This window comes from Arvicola amphibius, chromosome 6, assembly GCF_903992535.2.
Source record: "Arvicola amphibius chromosome 6, mArvAmp1.2, whole genome shotgun sequence".
Taxonomy (NCBI): domain Eukaryota; kingdom Metazoa; phylum Chordata; class Mammalia; order Rodentia; family Cricetidae; genus Arvicola; species Arvicola amphibius.
In genome coordinates this window covers 43,242,254-43,261,766 of record NC_052052.2, presented here as the reverse complement: position 1 = coordinate 43,261,766, position 19,513 = coordinate 43,242,254, and the positions used below count along the sequence as shown (strand labels likewise).

Genomic DNA, 19,513 nt, shown 5'->3' with positions numbered 1-19,513 from the left:
TTAACATGTGTCAGCTGTATTTACAACAGGGTAAAAATGCCTATGGCCAGAGTACTGTAGCTAAGTTGCAAATAGCTAGCCTTCTAGGGGTTATTCTTTGTGCCCGTGATTTACCATTCCAGGTAGCCAGGCAGTTCCACTGGGAAAGGGCCACTGACAGGAGAGCCTAGTTCTCTTAACTGTCTGGGAGCCTAGAGGAATATTGCCTCTCCTTCTACCTACCTTCACTGAGTTGGAGGCTCACTATTTCTTTCTTGGCTTTATTTTTATAAACAGCAAATGAGAACCTAAATATTTTAGACTACAAATCTGCTTGTGCTTTTTATGTAAATAATTAATTTTAATTATATAGTGTTAGAAGCAAATTCTCGCTACTAAATATAAACCTTGCTGTTATTGTATGTAAATTAAAAATTCATAGGCTGTGCTGGAATACGGCTCCTCCTCTTGAGTCTAAGATCATCACAGACTTCTAGAAGCTGTAAAGTTGGTAGTGACTGCTTCTTGAGTGATAGCTTACTTAGTATCTACAGGCAGCCTAAACATGTGTTCATTTCCAAGCTCCCCAGTTGAATTGTTTTAGTTGTCTCTGAGATGGGATAGTGGTGGTGACTTATTTTCTGAGTATAAAATGGGCATTAAAGTGGTAAAAATAGAATGTGTCATTTAAAATATGAATAAAAATATCTATGGGGAGTGTGCCTGGGCTTGAACCTTACCGTCACATACCCACGTTTGGTCCCCATCGCTCTGTCTATAAGGATCAGTGATAACAATGCTTGACCCCATACTTCCCAATCTTGAGGTGTGCTTCCTCTGCTAGTATTCACTGAGTGCCCACTACATGCCAGCTCCTGTCCCAGGTGCTTGGGGTACATCAGTAAACAGAGGGCTTCCCTCTAGCTGGGGCCAAACAGCATAGTGTCAATCAGTTGTGCAATGCATTAGAATATGAGAGGCATGGGAAATGAAAAGACGCATAAGGCAGAGAGTGAACACCAGAATTCCGGCCAAATAGAGTACGGTCAGAAGGCTGTCTTAAGCAGGACAACATCAAGAAGGTAAAGAGCCAAGGAAGCCAATAGGCTTTTTGGTTAAGGGTGTTCCAGGCAGGAGAAAGAAGTTTGACCCCTTCTACTTGCACCCTCTTCTCTGTCAAGAACAAATGGTACTAGGTGTGACTCCATGTCTCCCCCTGCACTCGCATTTGACTACAGTGTTCTGGAGACCTTTGTTAGACACAGCACAGCTCTGCTTTATCCCGAGTCAGCTTCAAGAGTGCAGTCTCCTCCCACCTAACCAGCTATGTTTCGAGCTATCTGTTTTTTGTGGTGCTGTCCCTTCGGATTATTGAAAAATCTGAACAGCCTTCAGAGCATCATTCTAAAATCAATTTGCGTTAGTGTATTTTTGCTTTCTGTCTTTACATAAAATATACCCGAGGCCGTCCTTGGGTGGCGATCATGGGAGCCTCTCCCTCTTCCCCTGGTGTTCCAGTGTCACCAGCTGTTGTGCCTCCGCCCACCTTGCAGAGATTAGGAATAGGGAGACAAGGTCAAGAAGGGGACCAGTCCAACAAAGAATAGCTGCTGCTGAGGACCCCTGAATCTCCTGGCCGGTCTTGAACCCTGCCTTTAAGATGTTGGGGCAGATAATCTGTCAGAGGCAAAAATTTCATCTTCGTACCTGCATTGAGAAGCAAGACCTTGTGTCAGTGTCATGAGAACTGAATGAGATAACTAAGCCCTTGGGAAAATGCTGGTGTATCGTAGGCACTCACTGTGGAAAAGGCTGTTCTTATTTTATCATAGCTCTTATTACAGAACTCAAATGCCATGTGTCCTGCCCTACCCTATCTTTGTTTTTTTTTTCCCTATATCTTCTTGGAACTTTTTAAATGCATATAGTAAAGTTTAGGTCTTTAGTCTTTTGGCTCTTCATAGCAGAGGTGGCCTGGGTGGATTAGATTGGAGAACGCAGGCTGTCCACCAACCAGGTGCAGATGACCCAGCCCGATCTCTGCTGAGCCTAGGCCCTTAGAGGTGAAAATGAGGAATGGTGATTTGACCTCCCAGAGCTGTGCTTGAGAGCCTTGTAAGTGGTGTCTTCTAGAAGACCTTTGTAATGTTGCACAGAAATATGCTCTAAGGAAGAACTCTGTGGATGCTATGTGCTTCTTATCAGGGGCCCACGCTTTTCTGCTCATGTAAGTGGCTTGTGCAGGCTGTGCCCTCATGGAAGTAGAATGTTATGCATATAGATTAAACAGATAGTAATAATAGCTACCCAAGAGGCTTACTACAAGGACCTCCTCCCCCACCAATAATCGGGGGACTGCTGCTTTGTTCTCTGCATCTCTAGAGATTGAGTCAGAGCCAGGCATCCAGCATGGATATTTTTGGACGAATGAATGAGTCAAATGGGGCAGTGTGTCTAGGAGGTCCCATATAAGTTCTATACAAATACAGACCCTTTGTTTTCAATATGCTTCTTATAGTTTAGTCTGGTTTTGTTTTCCTTTCCTCAGTCATGGGTAGGGATGTCTCCAGAGCTGGGAGCGTGTTATAAAATGCAATTTTTAACACTTTAAAAAAAATAGCCCCTAGCTGCAAGGTGGGGGGATGCAGCTAGCCAGCAGCAAAGAGGGTTGTATTACCCAAGCTTGTTGACACAAACAGATGCTCATTGGCACCTCCTCCTTCCACTGCTGCACACATTCACAAGTCAGCAGCTGACAAATCGTTTAGGTGACTGCAGTGGCCTCCACGAAGCTGCTTGCTGAGACCCATGACGCCATAGCCCTGATGCTGAGGTATGCCTTCAGGCATGCGTAAGACCTGTGGCTAGACAGCAGTAGCTCCTCCAGGCTTAGGAAAAACTCAGGCTGCACAGCCCTCCTCCCTCAATGAGGAACATTGGATAAGATCTGTAAACCCCCCAACATGGTGCCAATTACCCAACGCTGCCTTTTTCTCTTCTGAATGTTGTACTGTGGTCTGGAGCAGATGGCTTGAAGCCAGAGAGACATGCTAATCGCTCTCTCCCCAAAATTGTGCATAGCCCATCTGTTAGCTCCCGGTGGGGTGGGGGGGAAGAAAGGAAACAAAATATAGGACAGGGGCTGCCATCAGCAGTAAAATCATCAGAGATCACAGTACTTGTGGGTCTTACACGTAACGCTCTTAGAAAAAGATGGTCAAGATGTCCGTCCTCTTGATCCATACACCACCCCCCCCTCCCCAGTGCTCATGAGCCAAGCCTTCTCTGAGCCTTCTGCACAAGGCAGTGAAGTGCCACATAGACTCCTAAGATGTGGCTCAGAATGCTTCTCCTTAGGATTCTTTTTCGTGTTTGTGTGATGACAATATGCATTCAATAAAAACCACACTGTGAATGTTGATCTTTCCCCAGGGAAACAATATGTGGTTCAGTGCTCTCGGTAGATGCTGGGCAGTCACCGGGAGCAGTGGCTCCCAGTCAGCCATGCAATCAGAAGGAGAAAGGGTCACTCCCTCCCCAGGGTACTGGGCCGCTAAGCGGGCTGTTCAGGAGGTTAGGCCCTGCAGTCTCTCGAGTTTACTGTGGGGTTTCTTAGGTTATAACCCCGTCATCAAGGAATAGCTGTATTTGTGTTTTAAAATCGCAGTGGGAAGGAGGGTGGTGGCATGGCTGGGTAGAAACCTCCAGTTCTTACCCTCTCACTAATGACCCTCACCAGAGTCACGGACGGTCCATGGCTATTTAAGTCGCCTCTTGTGAAGAAGCCCAGATCATTCTCTCTATCGCAAGTACCTGCAGTGTTGAAACCCATAGATAATAGCATGATAGTCCAACGCCATTTTTTTTTTAATCAGTAGAATGTCGTACTGCTAGTATGGAACTGAAATGAGAAGTGATTTATAATAAAAGCGTGTATTTCAATTTAGGAATACTTAGGCATGACCATACTTCGGGACACGATGAGTAATGAGAGGATCTGATAATAGAGTCAACAGGAAAAGCTGCTGCTGAAAATACAGGCAGAAATCAGCCTCCAGCAGACGTGTTTCTGTCTGTGACCACCATTCTCAAAAACACTCTTGGGCATTCCAGAGGCAATGAAATATATATATATACACACACACACATATATATATATATACACATATATATGTATACATATATATATGTGTATATATATATATATATTTTCCCTTGAGTGTGCAAACTTGTCTCAATTGTGGGGAGTCGTGGGCGTTGATGCTACGCAAAGAAACCGAGTTTCTGAGTCATTCCGTCCATCTAAGGCTTTGCCCATTCATAGACAGAAGGTGGAATTGTCCACTATCCTGTGCACTGGTCTCACAAATTATGTCAGCTGTCAACGCTGGTGGCCCCTTAAATACCATGAGACCCGTAGTTACCTTAACTTCCCTGTAGTTACCATAACAACTAAAACATCGCGCAAATTTCCTCTTTACTCCTAGGGGGCAATCCCTGTGAGAATAATTTAGGGATTTCAAAGTACATCAGAAACGAGTGACCCGCGTGCCACTGAGTGTGTCGGGAGGTCAAGTCACTGCAGGAGTGGGTAACAGATGAAACAGTGAACAACAGATCTGAACTTTGAGCAGGATCCCTCATGCCCGGGGATAATTGGACCTGTCTGTTAGGATGTCTGTTTCATTGTTTAAAAGACTTTAACACTGGTTAGATTCACCAACAAGAAGTCTTTGTGCCCTCTCTAAAGCTTCCTCCTGGGGCAGCGTGGCAGGGAAGTCTAGAAATGACCAGACTGGGATTGTTGCCTTGCCCTTGAATCAATCTATTGAGGAACAGTTAAATCTGGGACTGGAATGAGGTACCCTGTACACCATCACTATGGGCTCACCAGAGATACTGATATGGACCATGATGTTATCATTGCCGCAGCACCTGCCCATCATCCCTTTAGACGTTGCTAGGATACCCTGAGTCCTCTCCCTTTTATTCTGATCTCACTGTACTGTACCTACAGCTTCATTCCGGCAGCCATTAAAGTGCTTCTTTGGGCAAAGCTGGCTTCTCTACCCTTTGCCGTGACTGAGTGGCCACTTGTCTCTTAGGCTTAGGTGTCCATCTAAGTGGCCACTATGCCACTGCAGAAGCATGAGGACCACTGAAAGACTGTAAGGATTTCCAGTTGATTCAGAGTATGCTACATTCCACGGTAGCCTGGGCCACCACAGTGACAGTCAGCAAATTACCTTTCCTCCCTTGAGACTCAGTTTTCCTCATCCCTAAATGGACATAGCAGTATCTAACATGCAGGGATTTCATGAGGATGTGGAGCAGGTGGCCCATGCATCCATCGTGCTCCACGTCCCTGTCTATAAGTTGGGCATCCATTATCTTCGATGTCAGCACGATGACCTGAAGACTAAATAGTTCTATATTCAAGGTGTGGATGACTGTACCTGATACAGAGTAAAAGTCTACAGAGGCCAGACTGGGCTAGGACTTGGGTGTAGGACTTGGGGTAACCACATGAGAAAGACATAAGCCTCCGACCTCAGGACATCTACCCTCTGGAGGCAGGGGGCCAGGTGACCCTCTCATCAGGAAGGTCATAAATAGGGAGTGAAACACAGCTTGAGTTGGGGAATAATAACATTCTTACCGTTGCTGTACTTTCCCAGAGTTCATAGTTCAAGAGCAGGAGTGTCTCAGTGGAAGGCGGCCTTGCCCGTGTTTTCACTTGGCCCCTGCTTGATCAACTGAGAAGAGTTTCAATGGCTGAAGCTAACTTTCAGTAAGTTTCCCAGTTGGAAGGCAGCGGGCAGCGTGAAACTGGAATGCTAGAATTTCAGAGGCCTAGGTGAAAAGTCAGACCTCTTCCTCGCTGTACATGGGCAATACATAGCTGTCAATCACTCGGCTCCATGGACTTTTCCTATCCAGGATGCCTGACCCTCCCTCTCTCCTGTTCCAGGTTATGTCGCTATGGGCGCCGTCCTCCCATCCTTCTGGGGCCAGCAGCCCCTCGTTCAACAGCAGATTGCCATGAGTGCCCAGCCGCCCGTTGCTCAGGTGATGCCAGGAGCTCAACCCATCGCGTGGGGCCAGCCAGGCCTCTTTCCTACCACCCAGCAACCCTGGCCAACTGTGGCCGGGCAGTTCCCGCCAGCCGCCTTCATGCCCACACAAACTGTTATGCCTTTACCAGCTGCCATGTTCCAAGGTCCCCTCACCCCCCTCGCAACGGTCCCAGGCACGAATGACTCTGCCAGGTCAAGTCCACAGAGTGACAAGCCCAGGCAGAAAATGGGGAAGGAAATGTTTAAGGATTTCCAGATGGTCCAGCCTCCACCCGTGCCCTCCCGGAAGCCTGACCAGCCCTCCCTGACCTGTACCTCAGAGGCCTTCTCCAGTTACTTCAACAAAGTCGGGGTGGCACAAGATACAGACGACTGTGATGACTTTGACATCTCCCAACTGAATTTGACACCTGTGACTTCCACTACACCGTCCACCAACTCACGTGAGTGTCCTTTCATTGGGCTCTAAAACCTGATGGGTATAAAGCCCTTTTCCTGGTAACTAAGCTGCTAGGGTCGGAATCTATTCACTTGCATCTCAAGCTTGTTAGTACCACTGTTAACAGTTCCTATAGCCACCACCTCGGCTACCAGTTACAGCACACACACACACACACACCACACATACACACACACACACACACACACACCTCATTCTCTAGCTCTCTTTCTACATTAACACTGAGACCAAGTTGCCCCTGATCTATGTGACAGATAATGGTGGTGAAATTCCCTGATAATATGAATACTACATGCCTGGCATGTGTCCACAACATCACTGTGCTTCTTAAGGTTTCGTTGATAAGCTCATTTGTGATTCGTGTACGTATTAGCCTATGGCAAACAAATTTTAGCATGGCTTATTAAATTGAAAATAAGTGTAATGTTTTAAAAGTAGAAACAAGGGGCCAGAAAGATCTCAGAAAGTGAGGGTGTTTGCCACGAAACCTGAAGACATGAGTTCAGTGTCCAGAACTCATGGTAGAAGGAGAGGTCTGAGTCCCAAAAGTTAAAGTTTCTGATCTACACATACGTGAGCACACACACACACACATGCACAAACACAATTAATTAATTCATTTAATTAAATCTAAAAACAAGACTTACTAATTAGAAAGGAAATTAAGATCAGGGGAGTTGTAAGGCAGAGTTTATAACCATGAGGTCATCCCGGGGCCTGATGATTGACACCAAGTTGAATGAGATGAGATTGGACAGAGAGCCCCAGCTGGGGACATGGAGGGCATTTTATTCCTATTGACTATGTGCTTTGGAGTAATAGTTTTACCTCCATGGGCCCTATGGTTCTTAACGCTCCAAAGCCAGCCGTTTAAAGGCATCGCAACGTGAAAAGATCTCCGTCGTGTTGGTCCTGGTCAGGGGACTGTTGCAGGCTCCTGGGCCAGGTTTCTAGTGCAGGCTCCAGCGGGACACGCTGTGTCTTAGGGCAGAGCAAATCATCGCTCTGAGTCTCTGGACCCCTTGGGGGAGAAGCACCTTCCTTCTGGCCTGAGCATGTGGGGCCTCTGCTTACAGTTATTTTTCCCATTGCAAACACCAAAAACAGAAAGCCTGTTGACGAGCCGGAATCCAGATACACTTGAGCACGCAAGGGCTTGTCAGACAATCGGGGGGAAAAAAAGTGTTCCAGTGACTCAGCCTGGGCCTTGACAATTGATAAGGGAAAAGAAAAGGCTCATGGTACAATGATTTTGGCGTTTTCATTACTGTCACCGGTGATATGGATCACTGGATGGCCAATACCATGAATTGTCAAAAAAAAATCTAATGTGAATACAATTAGATTGTGTCATTCAGCCAGGTTCCGAATGCTGTTCTAAAAATGAAGGCCTCGCACTCAGGCCATGGGAGCTGCATAGTCAAGGCATTTCTATTAAGTCTAATCCGCGGGCTTTCAATGAGGAATAATGAATAAAAAATGAAATGCTAAAGAAATAACAGTCATGCATAAGTGAACAAGAGTCTTTTAAAAGCACATGTCTCATTTTTCAGTGAACCCCATGGGCTGCCTACAAACAAGGAAGTTCTTTGAGGACAGGGACTGTCTTGCCTTCATGCCCACCCGACACTTCTCAGCATGTTCGCGGGGTGCCTGGCACATCCAGACGTTAGGAAAGGTTGTAGGGAATGAAATGAGCTGCCCGAAAGGCCAGCCCGCCATCACTGTGTTTGAGAGGAAGGCTTTGCCATGCAGTATTTACTTAGCAACTCTCTAGCTCCTACCCACCAGATGCAAACAGCATCTTCCTCCCTTTCTTCTACTTGTCATAGCCTTTAATAACCCCAGACATTGCCATTGTCCCCTGAGCAGGGGGCAAAATTGTCACCCACCTTGAGAAAACATGACCATGAAATACTGAAGTGCTCCGTAAAGCCTTGTGACAGCTGAGACGCTTGTGCAATTAAACTCTAGCTGCCTTCCTGGTGGTCCCACGGGGGAACTATGATCAGTATACTGTTAGGACCGATGGCTCAGCCTGGATCCCCTGCCTTTTGTAAGAAATATACCACCTCAAACACAATTCGGAACCCAATTATTTAATATTGCCCACTCAGCAAGGCAGCCTTATACAGCGTTAAACCTAGTGTAGCTAGTTTGCTCTGAAACCAACTCACGAGACAAGATCTACGTAATGTTTTATCTTAAATAAAATATGTAAAGTCAATTTTTGTACCCTCTCCTCTATCCGCATCCCTTCAAGATATGAGCAAGAAATTAACCGTTCAAAAACAAAACAAACGCCTCAAATAGGAAAGACTGAGTAGTGTCAGATGCATCTGTGCCATCCCATAGTTCATACATAGTTCATACGCACTCCTCTGTAAATGTGAGTGCTTGCCCATGCCTCTCCGGGCCCTGGCTCTGAACACCTGAAGGAAGTGTACATTACTGCGCGTAGTTATATAGGAGCACGAGGAAGGGAAGGAGCTTGGTCGGGGTTAGCTTCATGGGCATATTGTGAATGATAAGGGAGATGGAAGGCAGTGCCCATGGAGGTAAAAGATCAACAGTAACCTTTGCAGTCATTCACGTTCTGATAAAATACGAGGTTTTTGCTAAGCTCCGGAACAGTGGGACAGGGAGCGCTTATGGATGGCATTGCTACTCAACCTGCTCAGCCAACCCATACCTGGGGACTGAGCCAGTGGGCAGAGTTTTCTATGCTAAGTTAAAAGAAAAGCTTCCAATGTCATCTGTGGTAGAAACCTCTGGAAAAAATAAGAGGAGGAAGAAGACTTAGGAAAGTCATGACAGCAGGTGCATATTCTTCACACCAACCTTGCCGTTGCCTACCATGGCTCTCCCAGCCCAGCCTGTGCTTACTGAGCGTGTGCAAGAATCCGAAGCCTGGCTTAGCAGTTGCCGTGAAGACATTCGCAATCTCCGGTTCTCTGGAGAACATAAGTAACCTCTATCTCAAAGGAGCTTCACAAGTTTTGAGGACCATTGCTCTTAAATTTTCTTAAAGTGACTGATCTATGAAAGTCATTTTAAAAATGTGTCCTCCAATATAAGAGAGAGAAGAAAATCAGCCTGGCCTGGCAGCTTGCAGCTTGCTTGTGTGTCAGAAGCACTTTAGGAGTTGTTCAGAGTCCTGTAGGCTCCAAGGGCTGGCATCCCTAAATAAACATGGGAGGAATTCATTTGCATAGATTTGGCAGATGGGGAGAGGGCAGACTTGACTCAAACATCGGGGGACCCCAGGTGTGTCTGAGGAAGATACGCGGTTGTGGCTTGTATTTCCATTTACCACGTTTCCTCTTTCGGTCTAGCTCCAACCCCAGCCCCGAGACAGAGCTCTCCCTCGAAATCATCAGCGTCCCACGCCAGTGATCCGACCACAGATGACATCTTTGAAGAAGGCTTTGAAAGTCCCAGCAAGAGTGAAGAACAAGAGGCTGTAAGTGATCCACTGACTGCCCTACTTTCCTTTAAAATTAAATTTTCCCCATAGTATATGAGGATGTCAAGATAAAATAGAATGCAAGCTCTCAGAGCTGGTGTCCGAACGGCCTCCAAAAGGACTTTGCTGTATGCTCAGATGCATCTCAGCCAGAAACACTGACCTTTTGTTAAGTCAGTAGGAGCTCTCGCATCTGGGAGGGGGCATCCTCCGGCGGAAGTTTCAGCCCTCCTTTAAAGTAACTGGTTGCCTGTGCCACGTGAATATAATCTTGGTTGCCTTATGTTTTCACTTGTTGAAGAGAGAGAGAAAAAAAAGTGTTATCTTCTTGTGTTCTAGCCTGATGGATCACAGGCGTCCTCCACCAGTGATCCATTTGGGGAGCCCAGTGGTGATCCCAGTGGCGATAATATAAGTCCACAAGACGGTAGCTAGATAGCGCAGGTCTGGGTAGGTATCCGTCCTTTTTAATCTCCTTCACCTGCAAGGTTTTCCCTCTTGCTTGCTGTGTACCGCTGACGTCATATTCCAGTGTCTGTGCTTTGTCTGCTTGCCTGTGCTGTATTATAGTATCCATACCATCTCCCCTCGTCTGTGCCTTTTCCTAATGCCTGCATTGTTTATCGTGCCTGTTACTATATTGCCAGTATTTCTCCCCTCAACCCTTGCCTGAGCCATCTCGCCAGTTGCCAGTGTTTGAATGATCTCCCTTTGCTTCATTTCAATTTTGCACTTTGCTTTTTCATGTGGATGAATGACCTTTGACATACACCAAAAGGTAGGGTTGGAGGGAATGTGGCAAATAGTTTTTGTGGTTTAATTAATGATGCATTCTGAGTTAGTGATGGTGATAGAATTCTATCTACCCAGTCAACACTACCTAATGTGCATTGAGTTTCTAAAAACATTGGCACTCTGGGATGGGCACATCTTATTCTCTCTCTCTCTCTCTCTCTCTCACACACACACACACACACACACACACTCTCTCTCTCTCTCTCTCTCGCTCGCTCACTCGCTCACTCTCTCGCTCTCTTTCACACACACACACACATACACACACACACACGACAATTTCTCAGTGAGAGGCGCCCCAGACACCTTACTCTTTTAAGCGAAATGTCACTGCATTTGCCTACATGCCACGGATTTAAAGAGGTCACTAATCAAACACACCGAGAAGCCAGAGTGTGCAACAGAAACAAGCCATGCTTGAAATAAGATTGATCAAGATGTGCAGTTATAGTAGCCCTTCCCATCTAGCCGAGAAGGGTACCCCCTTCCCGTGTGTCAGTGAAATTCAAGGCCCAAAGACATGTAGCTGTCACTCTGGAGGCTCTGCTCTTGGCAGCTCTGCTGCAGCCTGTGTGTTACCACCAAACCACTGTAGATCCATTAGCAGCTAATTGGAGAGAGGCATCCTTGCATTCCCTAGAAGTGCCTTTTGGAACTCAACTTTCAGTACCTCTGATTCAAACAAAATAAAGACACCCGATGAAGCTAACCTTCTCAGGAGACAAAAGTATACCTTGTTCCTTAGACACAATTTCTAAGGCCAGCTTGGATAAACATGTCAAACTTTCAGACATCTTCCTGGTTTTCCATAAACATGGAGGACCGCCAAAGCCAAACTCAAAGATTCCTTTTGTCCTGAGTACCAGTATCATGGCCACTCACATGGTGAGCAGCTTTCACTGCGCGGGACTGGGCTCTGTGGCCACGGCAGAGTTATTCATAGTACACACCTAGTACACACACAGGTCCTGTGAACAGTAATGGAAAGCTAATCCAGGGTTTTGAATGTCTCTTTTGTTAATAGGATTTTTATGATTAAAGAATCTAGCACACTATATGTTCTGTCACATTTTATATCAGTAAAATGTAATAATATGCCATACCATACAAAACCCAAATACCCGTCTAAAAAGCCAATCTTTCACAATCACAGTGGGAATTGATCTCTTGAAGGCAAAGTCGGTGCTCTAGGAATGAGAAATGTTAGGGATTATAAGAAGATTCCTTAAGGTGATTCCAAGGAGGTTTTGGAGTCTTCATATGCTCAAAGTTGCTTTGTCATAAGCTCAAAGTTGCTTTAGAAAATTTGATCAATGAACTAGAGGTGATGAAAGCCATTCATCACAATGGTGGAAAACATTGTCCTAGAACTAGTTGGACATTGTCCTAGTTGGGACTTACACCCTTGGCAGGTCAACATCTCAAGCACATATCTTCATGGGCTTGTTTGGCTTGAGGCACTTACACAAGCTGGACTGTTTCCCACAAGGCCTTGGTTTGTTCCTCCTTTGATGTTCCATCTGGCTCCGTCCATGGCTGGGTTGTAGTCATCGCATGGTTCTGTGGCAAGAGCTCAGGATTTGGAACTTGAAATCTTAGCCACATAAAAGTGGAAAATCTTGGGCCAGAGACATTCTTTAATTTCTGATTATGGTTCATCTGCTAGCAGAGGGTTATATTGCCCTTGATATTAACTAATATGCCGTAAGTCCAATCTGTGGCATAAAGTCAGACCATGCGAATTCAGCCTAACATTTAGTCCTGTTTGGGGATTAATATTGTCAGTGTTCAGAACCTGGATTCTTCCTTCTTATCTGTATCATCTTGATCAGGATTCATGATCACTCTTTTCATCTGAAAAATAGGGATCAAAGTAATGCCCACCTTATAGGACACTTGGGTGAAGTCATGAGGTGATGTATAATGGAGTTCCCAATACAGTGTCTAGCAATAGATTGTCTGAAAGCAACCATCATTACCACCTCTACTACCCTTGCCATCAGTAGCACCCCTGCACCCTCTTCACTGTCACCATGATCACTGCCACACCATCCCACTGTCACAACGTCACTATCACCACTACCTCCACCGTCACCACCATCACTAATAACACCATCACCACCATTACTGCTAGCTTATCCATCACCGTATCCCTAGCAGTACATACCAGCATCAGCACCACTGCCATCGCTGCAATCTTTCCACCATTATGACCACTCTTCTCACCTCCAACACCCACCTCCTCAGCATCCCAACTGTGGCCATCACTATTGCCCCTATCACCAGCTTTATCACCAGAATCAATATGGTTTGAAATCAGTATGTGTTCGTGCTCTATATTCTTAGATTGTATGCATTTAGCCCCATGTTGAATGAAGCCCATTTCTAGGGAGTTTTGCTTGATACTTTCTGTTTTTAGATAACTTTCTGTATGTCCAATAATAGATTAAAGCAAAGGGAGGGAGGTGAGGCCTTTCTAGTGTCCCATAATCAGAATAACTTCTATCTGAGCCCCATAGGCCATCATCTCTCCCTGCCCTCCCCTGGAAAAAAGCAATCTTGGCTTCCCATGGCAATCCTATTAAGACCCTCTCAGCTTTGAGGAGCTAGATTATACTTTATGATGACATATAAGTTCAGCCTGGCCGTTTTACCATTCCCTATCAGAAGCTGTGCAGTAGAGTTAGTGCCCACCTTGCAGACAGGTCCCCTATGTCACTCACGGGAAAACTCGTGTGACTCTTTGTATCCTTCCATCAGCGTCAAAATAGCACAAGCCAAATGTGACCTTTCTGTCCCCGGCCCCTTTACTCGTAACCAACTGGAAATTTACTGACTGTAATTTCTTGGTGCTTTTGCAGACACTTGGAAAAAGGATTATGCAGAGACTGTTGTGTCCCTGGCTTTATTTCCCCCTCTGCTGTCATGCAGCTGGAAAGCAAAGTCTCTTAGCCCTCTTATCACTCCTGCAGCCACAATCTCCAGCTGCTTTTTTATTGGAAATAGCCACCCAGTTCTGAGTAAGCAAGGATGACAACTGTTGATAAGCTAAAGCCATATCGCTCTAGAATAAGAGGAAACACACAGACTCAATCCCCACAGGTGGAAACTTCAGGGCCAGTACCAAACGTTTCTGTTTTAGCAATAAAGAAAAATATCTTGCAATTATTTCACTTTTACCCCTTTACCTTCCCGTCTGGGAGAATCATGTATCTTTGAAAGACTGAGTCAAGAGGGGCAAAAAGAGAAAGGGGGAGAGGAGGGAAAAGAGAGAGAAGGAGGAAAGAGAGGGGGAGGGGAGAGGGGGGGGGAGGGAGAGAGAGAGAGAGAGAGAGAGAGAGAGAGAGAGAGAGAGAGAGAGCCAAAATAATATTATAATGGCTGGTGTGGGGACGGAAGGTAATTTGTACTTCAGTGCTGTGTTGCTGGAGCAATTTTAAGGGTGAAATGTAAGCCTTTGAAGGGATGAAAGAGAAATGAAAACATTTATTTGGTTAAATGGCTAAGTAAATAAACTGCCTATCAGACTTTCCCAGCTGTCAAGTCAAAGTAGCATCTGTAACAATGGGAATCGTTTGGTCTGTCTCCCTCTGTAACAATAGAGACTGCCATAAATAATAAGTCGCTGTCACTTTTTTAATACTGATCTCCGTAGTGGAAACCCAAGGCGTATGAAGTATTACCTGATAGATAAAGACGAGCTTCAAATGCTTTGGGAGAGTGAATGTTTGGGTTTGGGTTTTAGTTTTGAGTGGCTTGTTGTTTGTTTGTTTCTTTCTGGTAAATAAAAGAGAGGAAAAACAGAAGGCCAAAGTCAAAATGAGGCTGAGAAACAAGTAGCCTTAGGCAAGCTTGTCTCTCCTCACATGGAGATGGGCAAGAAACACAGCAGTGCCCTGTCTAGGCTTCCAAGGATCACATGATATGAGTATGACATGAACATGATCCCCAGCACCCACATATAAAGCCAGGCATGGTGGCAAGAGCGTGCAGTCCCAATGTGAGGAGGTGGGGACAGAGAGGTCCTCGGGACTCAAGGGCCAGACACCAGCCTAATCACTGAAAACCAAGTCCCAGCGAGAGACCCTGTCTCAAACAATAAGGTGAATGGCTCAGAAAGAAGAACACCCAGGATTGACCTCTGACCTCCACACAGACCCATACATGCACATATCTACATGAACTCACACATGCATGGGAGGTGATTTAGAAAATCTCAAAGTAAAATACACGTTTTTGGTATTATTATCACTCTTCCAAAATTTTTTATTGACCTTTGTAGCTTAGAACGGCCTCAGCATCTGAGTACAAAGGATTGCAGTGACACACCACCAACCTAGCATTATTCCCTTTTAAAACAGAACTGAGCAAGAGAACCTTAGAAATCATGCACTTGTTCATTTATTCAAATCTGCCTATTTGGTGGGATGTACAAGTTAGAAGCAAGTCTAGCCTAAGTTTCTGAAGTGGACAGGCCCACTTCTCAGGCCTTTGCTAAGTGACATTCTTTGATGTCCCCAGCTGGAAAACATTAGAAGTAGGAAAAATTACCAGGGTCTGGCTAAATGCAGTTTCTGCTGGGAGGGAGAGCCAGACCAGTTGCCAAGAGATATTTAAAGGTAAAGTAGGCTGGGGATGAGACTGAGGGGCATGGGGATATAGAGGGGAAGATGAGCTAGATTCTGAGATGCAGAACTAAAAGGTACCAGTTGTTGTAGAGCGCAGAGCCGCTCACTGAAGCAGGAAACAAGCAAGTATACACTGGGACCAGCTACTCTTGAGGTACTCAATGGATAGTCAGGTAGAGAAGACAGTAGGATGCTGGACATACCTCTGGAGGTCAAAGGTCAAATCGGGGTAGGCATGAAGATTTCACCATGGTCTTCAGCCATTAGAGGGATGGATACAAGAATATGCTGCCCATGTAGACCCAAGGTCAGGAGACTGTATTGTGTGTGTTGTGCAGGCTGCACACACCGGCATAGCATCTCTGTGCTTGTGAGCAGAAGGTAGCCAAGACAAGGCATAATGAGGGAGATGGCTGGAATCCTCCACCGTGAACAAAACCAGACAGCTTCCAGAATTGGCCAATGGACTGAAGTTTGCTTGCCAAGTTTGCTTGCCCGTGATGGAGATCACACCCCAGTGTCCCTGGAATCACTTAATAGTAATAATTATAGTGTCTCTCATCTACTCCTACTGAATTATATTTAAAGACACTACTTAATTTTCATTCCTGCCTCACAAATTTGACAAGAAAGAAAGAGAGGTACTCGGTAAAGTTCTAGGTTGGGATGGAAGTCTGCGCTGGGACGCAGTGCAGACTAAGCGACTACGGATCACTTCAGCAGGATCAGGTACCTGGCTTTCAGCAACAGGCTGACTTAATAAAGTCAAGACGGCTTGACTTCTGACCTTTCGTCTCCTCTGCCAAACAGTTGCCAAAGGTTCGTGCAGCTATAACATCTTAAGACTTGGAAAAACCAGGTCTCACATAATAGCTCCCAACAGCTCACCCTTTTCAGACAAGTTTCCTTCTCAGCTAACCAAGAAGACAGAATCCCTAAATCATGGCAACTTCTTTAAAAAAAAAGACTGGAATACTGAAAAGGGTATGAGGTCTCCATGACCTTGCCAGAGCCAGGCTAGAAGTTTCTGGATCAAATGGTCTCCTAGCTCCAACAAGGAAGGTAAAGAGATTGCCAGAACGAACAATGCATCACAGTGTGAGACTTTGGGGCTATCTGCTGCTTGGGGTTTTCCACACCACTGCTCCCCTTCATTAGTGGGGATAATTGAGAGCTGACGGCAGTTGTTACCAGTGTTGTGATGGGTATCTGCAGCTAGATTCCGGCAAGCAGGGGCTGCGTGAATATTTATCCCCGCTGCAGAAAGTCAATGCCGCGCGGCATTAATTACCCTGTCTGAGCCTGCTGTCGTCTTCTGGTTTTAGGTGTCATTCTTAGTTGGATAAATTGGTTTCCAAAATTGGAATAGAGCAAATTGTAGGGTGAGATCAAGGCAGCTCTCTTTCTAGGGGGACCCAGAGAGAAGAATGGAGTGAGGGAGGAAGGTCTCACAGGAGGCATTGAGGTGAATGGCGATGGAAAATGCTCCTTGTTTGTTGTTCATAAGAAATTTTCATCCTGTTCTTGTTTACTACAGTCCACCCCATCCCTAGAAAACATACATACACATACACACACACATACCCAGAAAGAGAGAGAGAGAGAGAGAGAGGAGAGAGAGGAGAGAGAGAGAGAGAGAGAGAGAGAGAGAAAGTTTCCATCTAGTCTAACAGCAGATAGTAGAAGTAGTTCAGCTATTGGAAGGAAATGGATTAGGACTTGAACAGATCATCCTGCCACAGATTCTGACAAATTCAGCCTTTGAAAACAATAAAGCCAAATTGAAATGTGTTGAAGACAAGAAAATCAAAATATCAAAGATATTAGAAAGCATGTCATAGTCATACCCTAATTCCCCAGACGTCCCCTGCCTAGTCCCCACAGTGAGGGCCTACTATGGCACATTTCTATGTGTTAAAGCCAAAAGGGATGCTCAGTAAGGACCCGGGGGAAGGATGGGGCCCTTCCTGTAGTCGGGCACCCCAGTAGATGGCATTGACTTAGCTCTCTGTTTCCTTCAGCAGGATGAATTCCATGGGTGGAGCATGGAGTGTGGGGAGCAAACCGTTTTGCTCTGTTGTAGCACAGGGTGACTAGACAGGCAGAAAAGTCTCCTTCTCCCAAGGAAGTAGACCTCTATCTAGCCAGTCCCGGAGGAGAGCACATGAAAGGTAGTGAATCTCCCGAGTGGTTCCTCCTCACTCACGTGACACTGGGGAAGCACAGAAGCCCTGTGCTGCTCTGTGGATCCCTCATCTCTAGAGCAATGGGTCGAACCGTGTTCATCCTCTAGGTCATTCTCAGGGAAGCACAGGGAGCAAACGTGGGATGCATCACACGGAGGAGGCAGCACAATGACCTTGAGACTGTTCAGCTTCTCCCAGCTTCATTTTTTGAGTGCTTTTATTCTCATTCTTTGAGAATTTTACACATAAATATGATGAGTTTTGATCAAATCCACCCGCCTCCCATTGGCTGCGCTCCAGTTCCTCTCCCATCTCCCTCACCAGTATCTTTTCCCAGCATCATGGTTTTTTGTTTTGTTTTGTTTTTAATCACTGAATTCACCCAGCAGTGCTAGTATGTGCCTGGGTGTAGAACCATCTACTGGAGCTTGGGTAGCCTCTCAGGAGCTGCATTCTTGAAGAACACTGACTCTTTCATTCCTAGCAGCTAGCTAAGAGCTGCTAATAGCTCCTCAGCTTGGGAGTGAGACTTCGTGCCCACCTCCCCGCTCCATGCTGGTATTTTGTCTGGCTTGAGCTTGCAAGTCTTGTGTACGCTGCCACAACCAGTGTGAGTTCGTATGTGCAATAGCCTGTGTGTCCTGAAAATACTGCTTCCTTGTAGCCGCCCACCGCCTCCAGCTCTTAGATCTTTCTGCCCGTCTTCCGAGATGATCCCTGAGCTTTGGGAGGAGGGGCTTTGGTGTAGGTGTCCCGTTTAGAGCTGAGCGTTCCACAGTCTCTTGTGCTCGGCACGCGGACGTGAACTGTGAACTTAAGTCTTTTGCCTCCAAAATGAGGACCAAGGAGTCTGCTAGCAGGACTGTTAGGTAGATGAAGGTAAGACCCGGGGGTCGGTTCACAAACTCTCAGCTCTCTGTAGACAGGAGGACTAATGTCTTATCTCCTCTTTGCCCTTTCTCTCCTCTGCTTTCTTCCAGTACTACCAAGTATTATGCTAGGTACTTTCTGTGAGTTATCTACTTCTCTCAAGACCTTTGTAGAATTAAACAATACTATTCCTGTGGTATAGTTGGAGAAACTGAGGCACAAAAAGTATCAGTATCTTTCCCACCACATAGAACATAGTGAACTCACTAGACTATGCCATGCTATTATTACCCTAATGGGGAATCAGCTTCAAAACCAAAGATAGGCCTGCCTCTAGGAACTGAGGAGGTTGCTCAGTCTTTAAAGTGTGCCACACAAACATAAGTTCGATCCCTTACATCCATGTAAAAACCAAAGCATGGCTGGGCAGTGGTGATATACATCTTTAATTAATCCCAGCACTCGGGAGGCAGAGAGGCAGGCAGATCCAGAGTGAGTTCCAGCACAGTCTCCAAAACTACGGAGAAAAAATGCGGTAACACATACTTGTAATCCCAGAGTTGGCAGGTGGCGAAGAGCAGGGCTGAGGGTCTCTGGCCATCCAATCTGGTCTACTAGGTGAGTTCCAGGCCAATGATAAACCCTATCTCAAAAACAAGGTATACAGTACCTACTGAATGAAACTCAAGGTTGATTCTGGGCCTCCACTACATGCACGCATGCATTAGACACATGTGCACTTGTATAAAAACAGCAAAAACTGTGCACGCACATGCATACTAACACACACACACACACATGCACACTAACACACAAACACACACGTGCACACTAAACTCTTGATGTGTTCTTAGGGGAGCGGAAACCGTTGCCAAAATGAAAAGCACCATGCTGAGACAATACAAAAATAACCTAAGGTCATTCATCCGCAGCTGTCCCTTTTCTGTTCTTATCCCCAAGCCCTCCTTCCTACAACCATCTCAGCAAGGCTGGTGTGAGCGAGGCAGGCCTGACTGTTGTGCCTCTGTCCGCAGGAGCCAGAGCCTCTCTAT

General features: G+C 45.9%; 1 protein-coding gene across 3 annotated transcripts in view; it reads left to right on the top strand.

Moving 5' to 3' along the window:
- The window catches only part of Dab1 (DAB adaptor protein 1), a 243,998-nt gene extending 233,581 nt beyond the window's left edge, over positions 1-10,417 (top strand). For all 3 annotated transcript variants that reach the window (XM_038334853.1, XM_038334852.1, XM_038334851.1), the window contains 3 exons: positions 5,951-6,499; positions 9,852-9,979; positions 10,322-10,417. In XM_038334853.1, coding sequence (XP_038190781.1) covers positions 5,951-6,499; positions 9,852-9,979; positions 10,322-10,417 — 773 coding nt within the window. The remainder of the gene's footprint in view (positions 1-5,950; positions 6,500-9,851; positions 9,980-10,321) is intronic.
- The last annotated feature ends 9,096 nt before the right edge of the window (positions 10,418-19,513 follow it).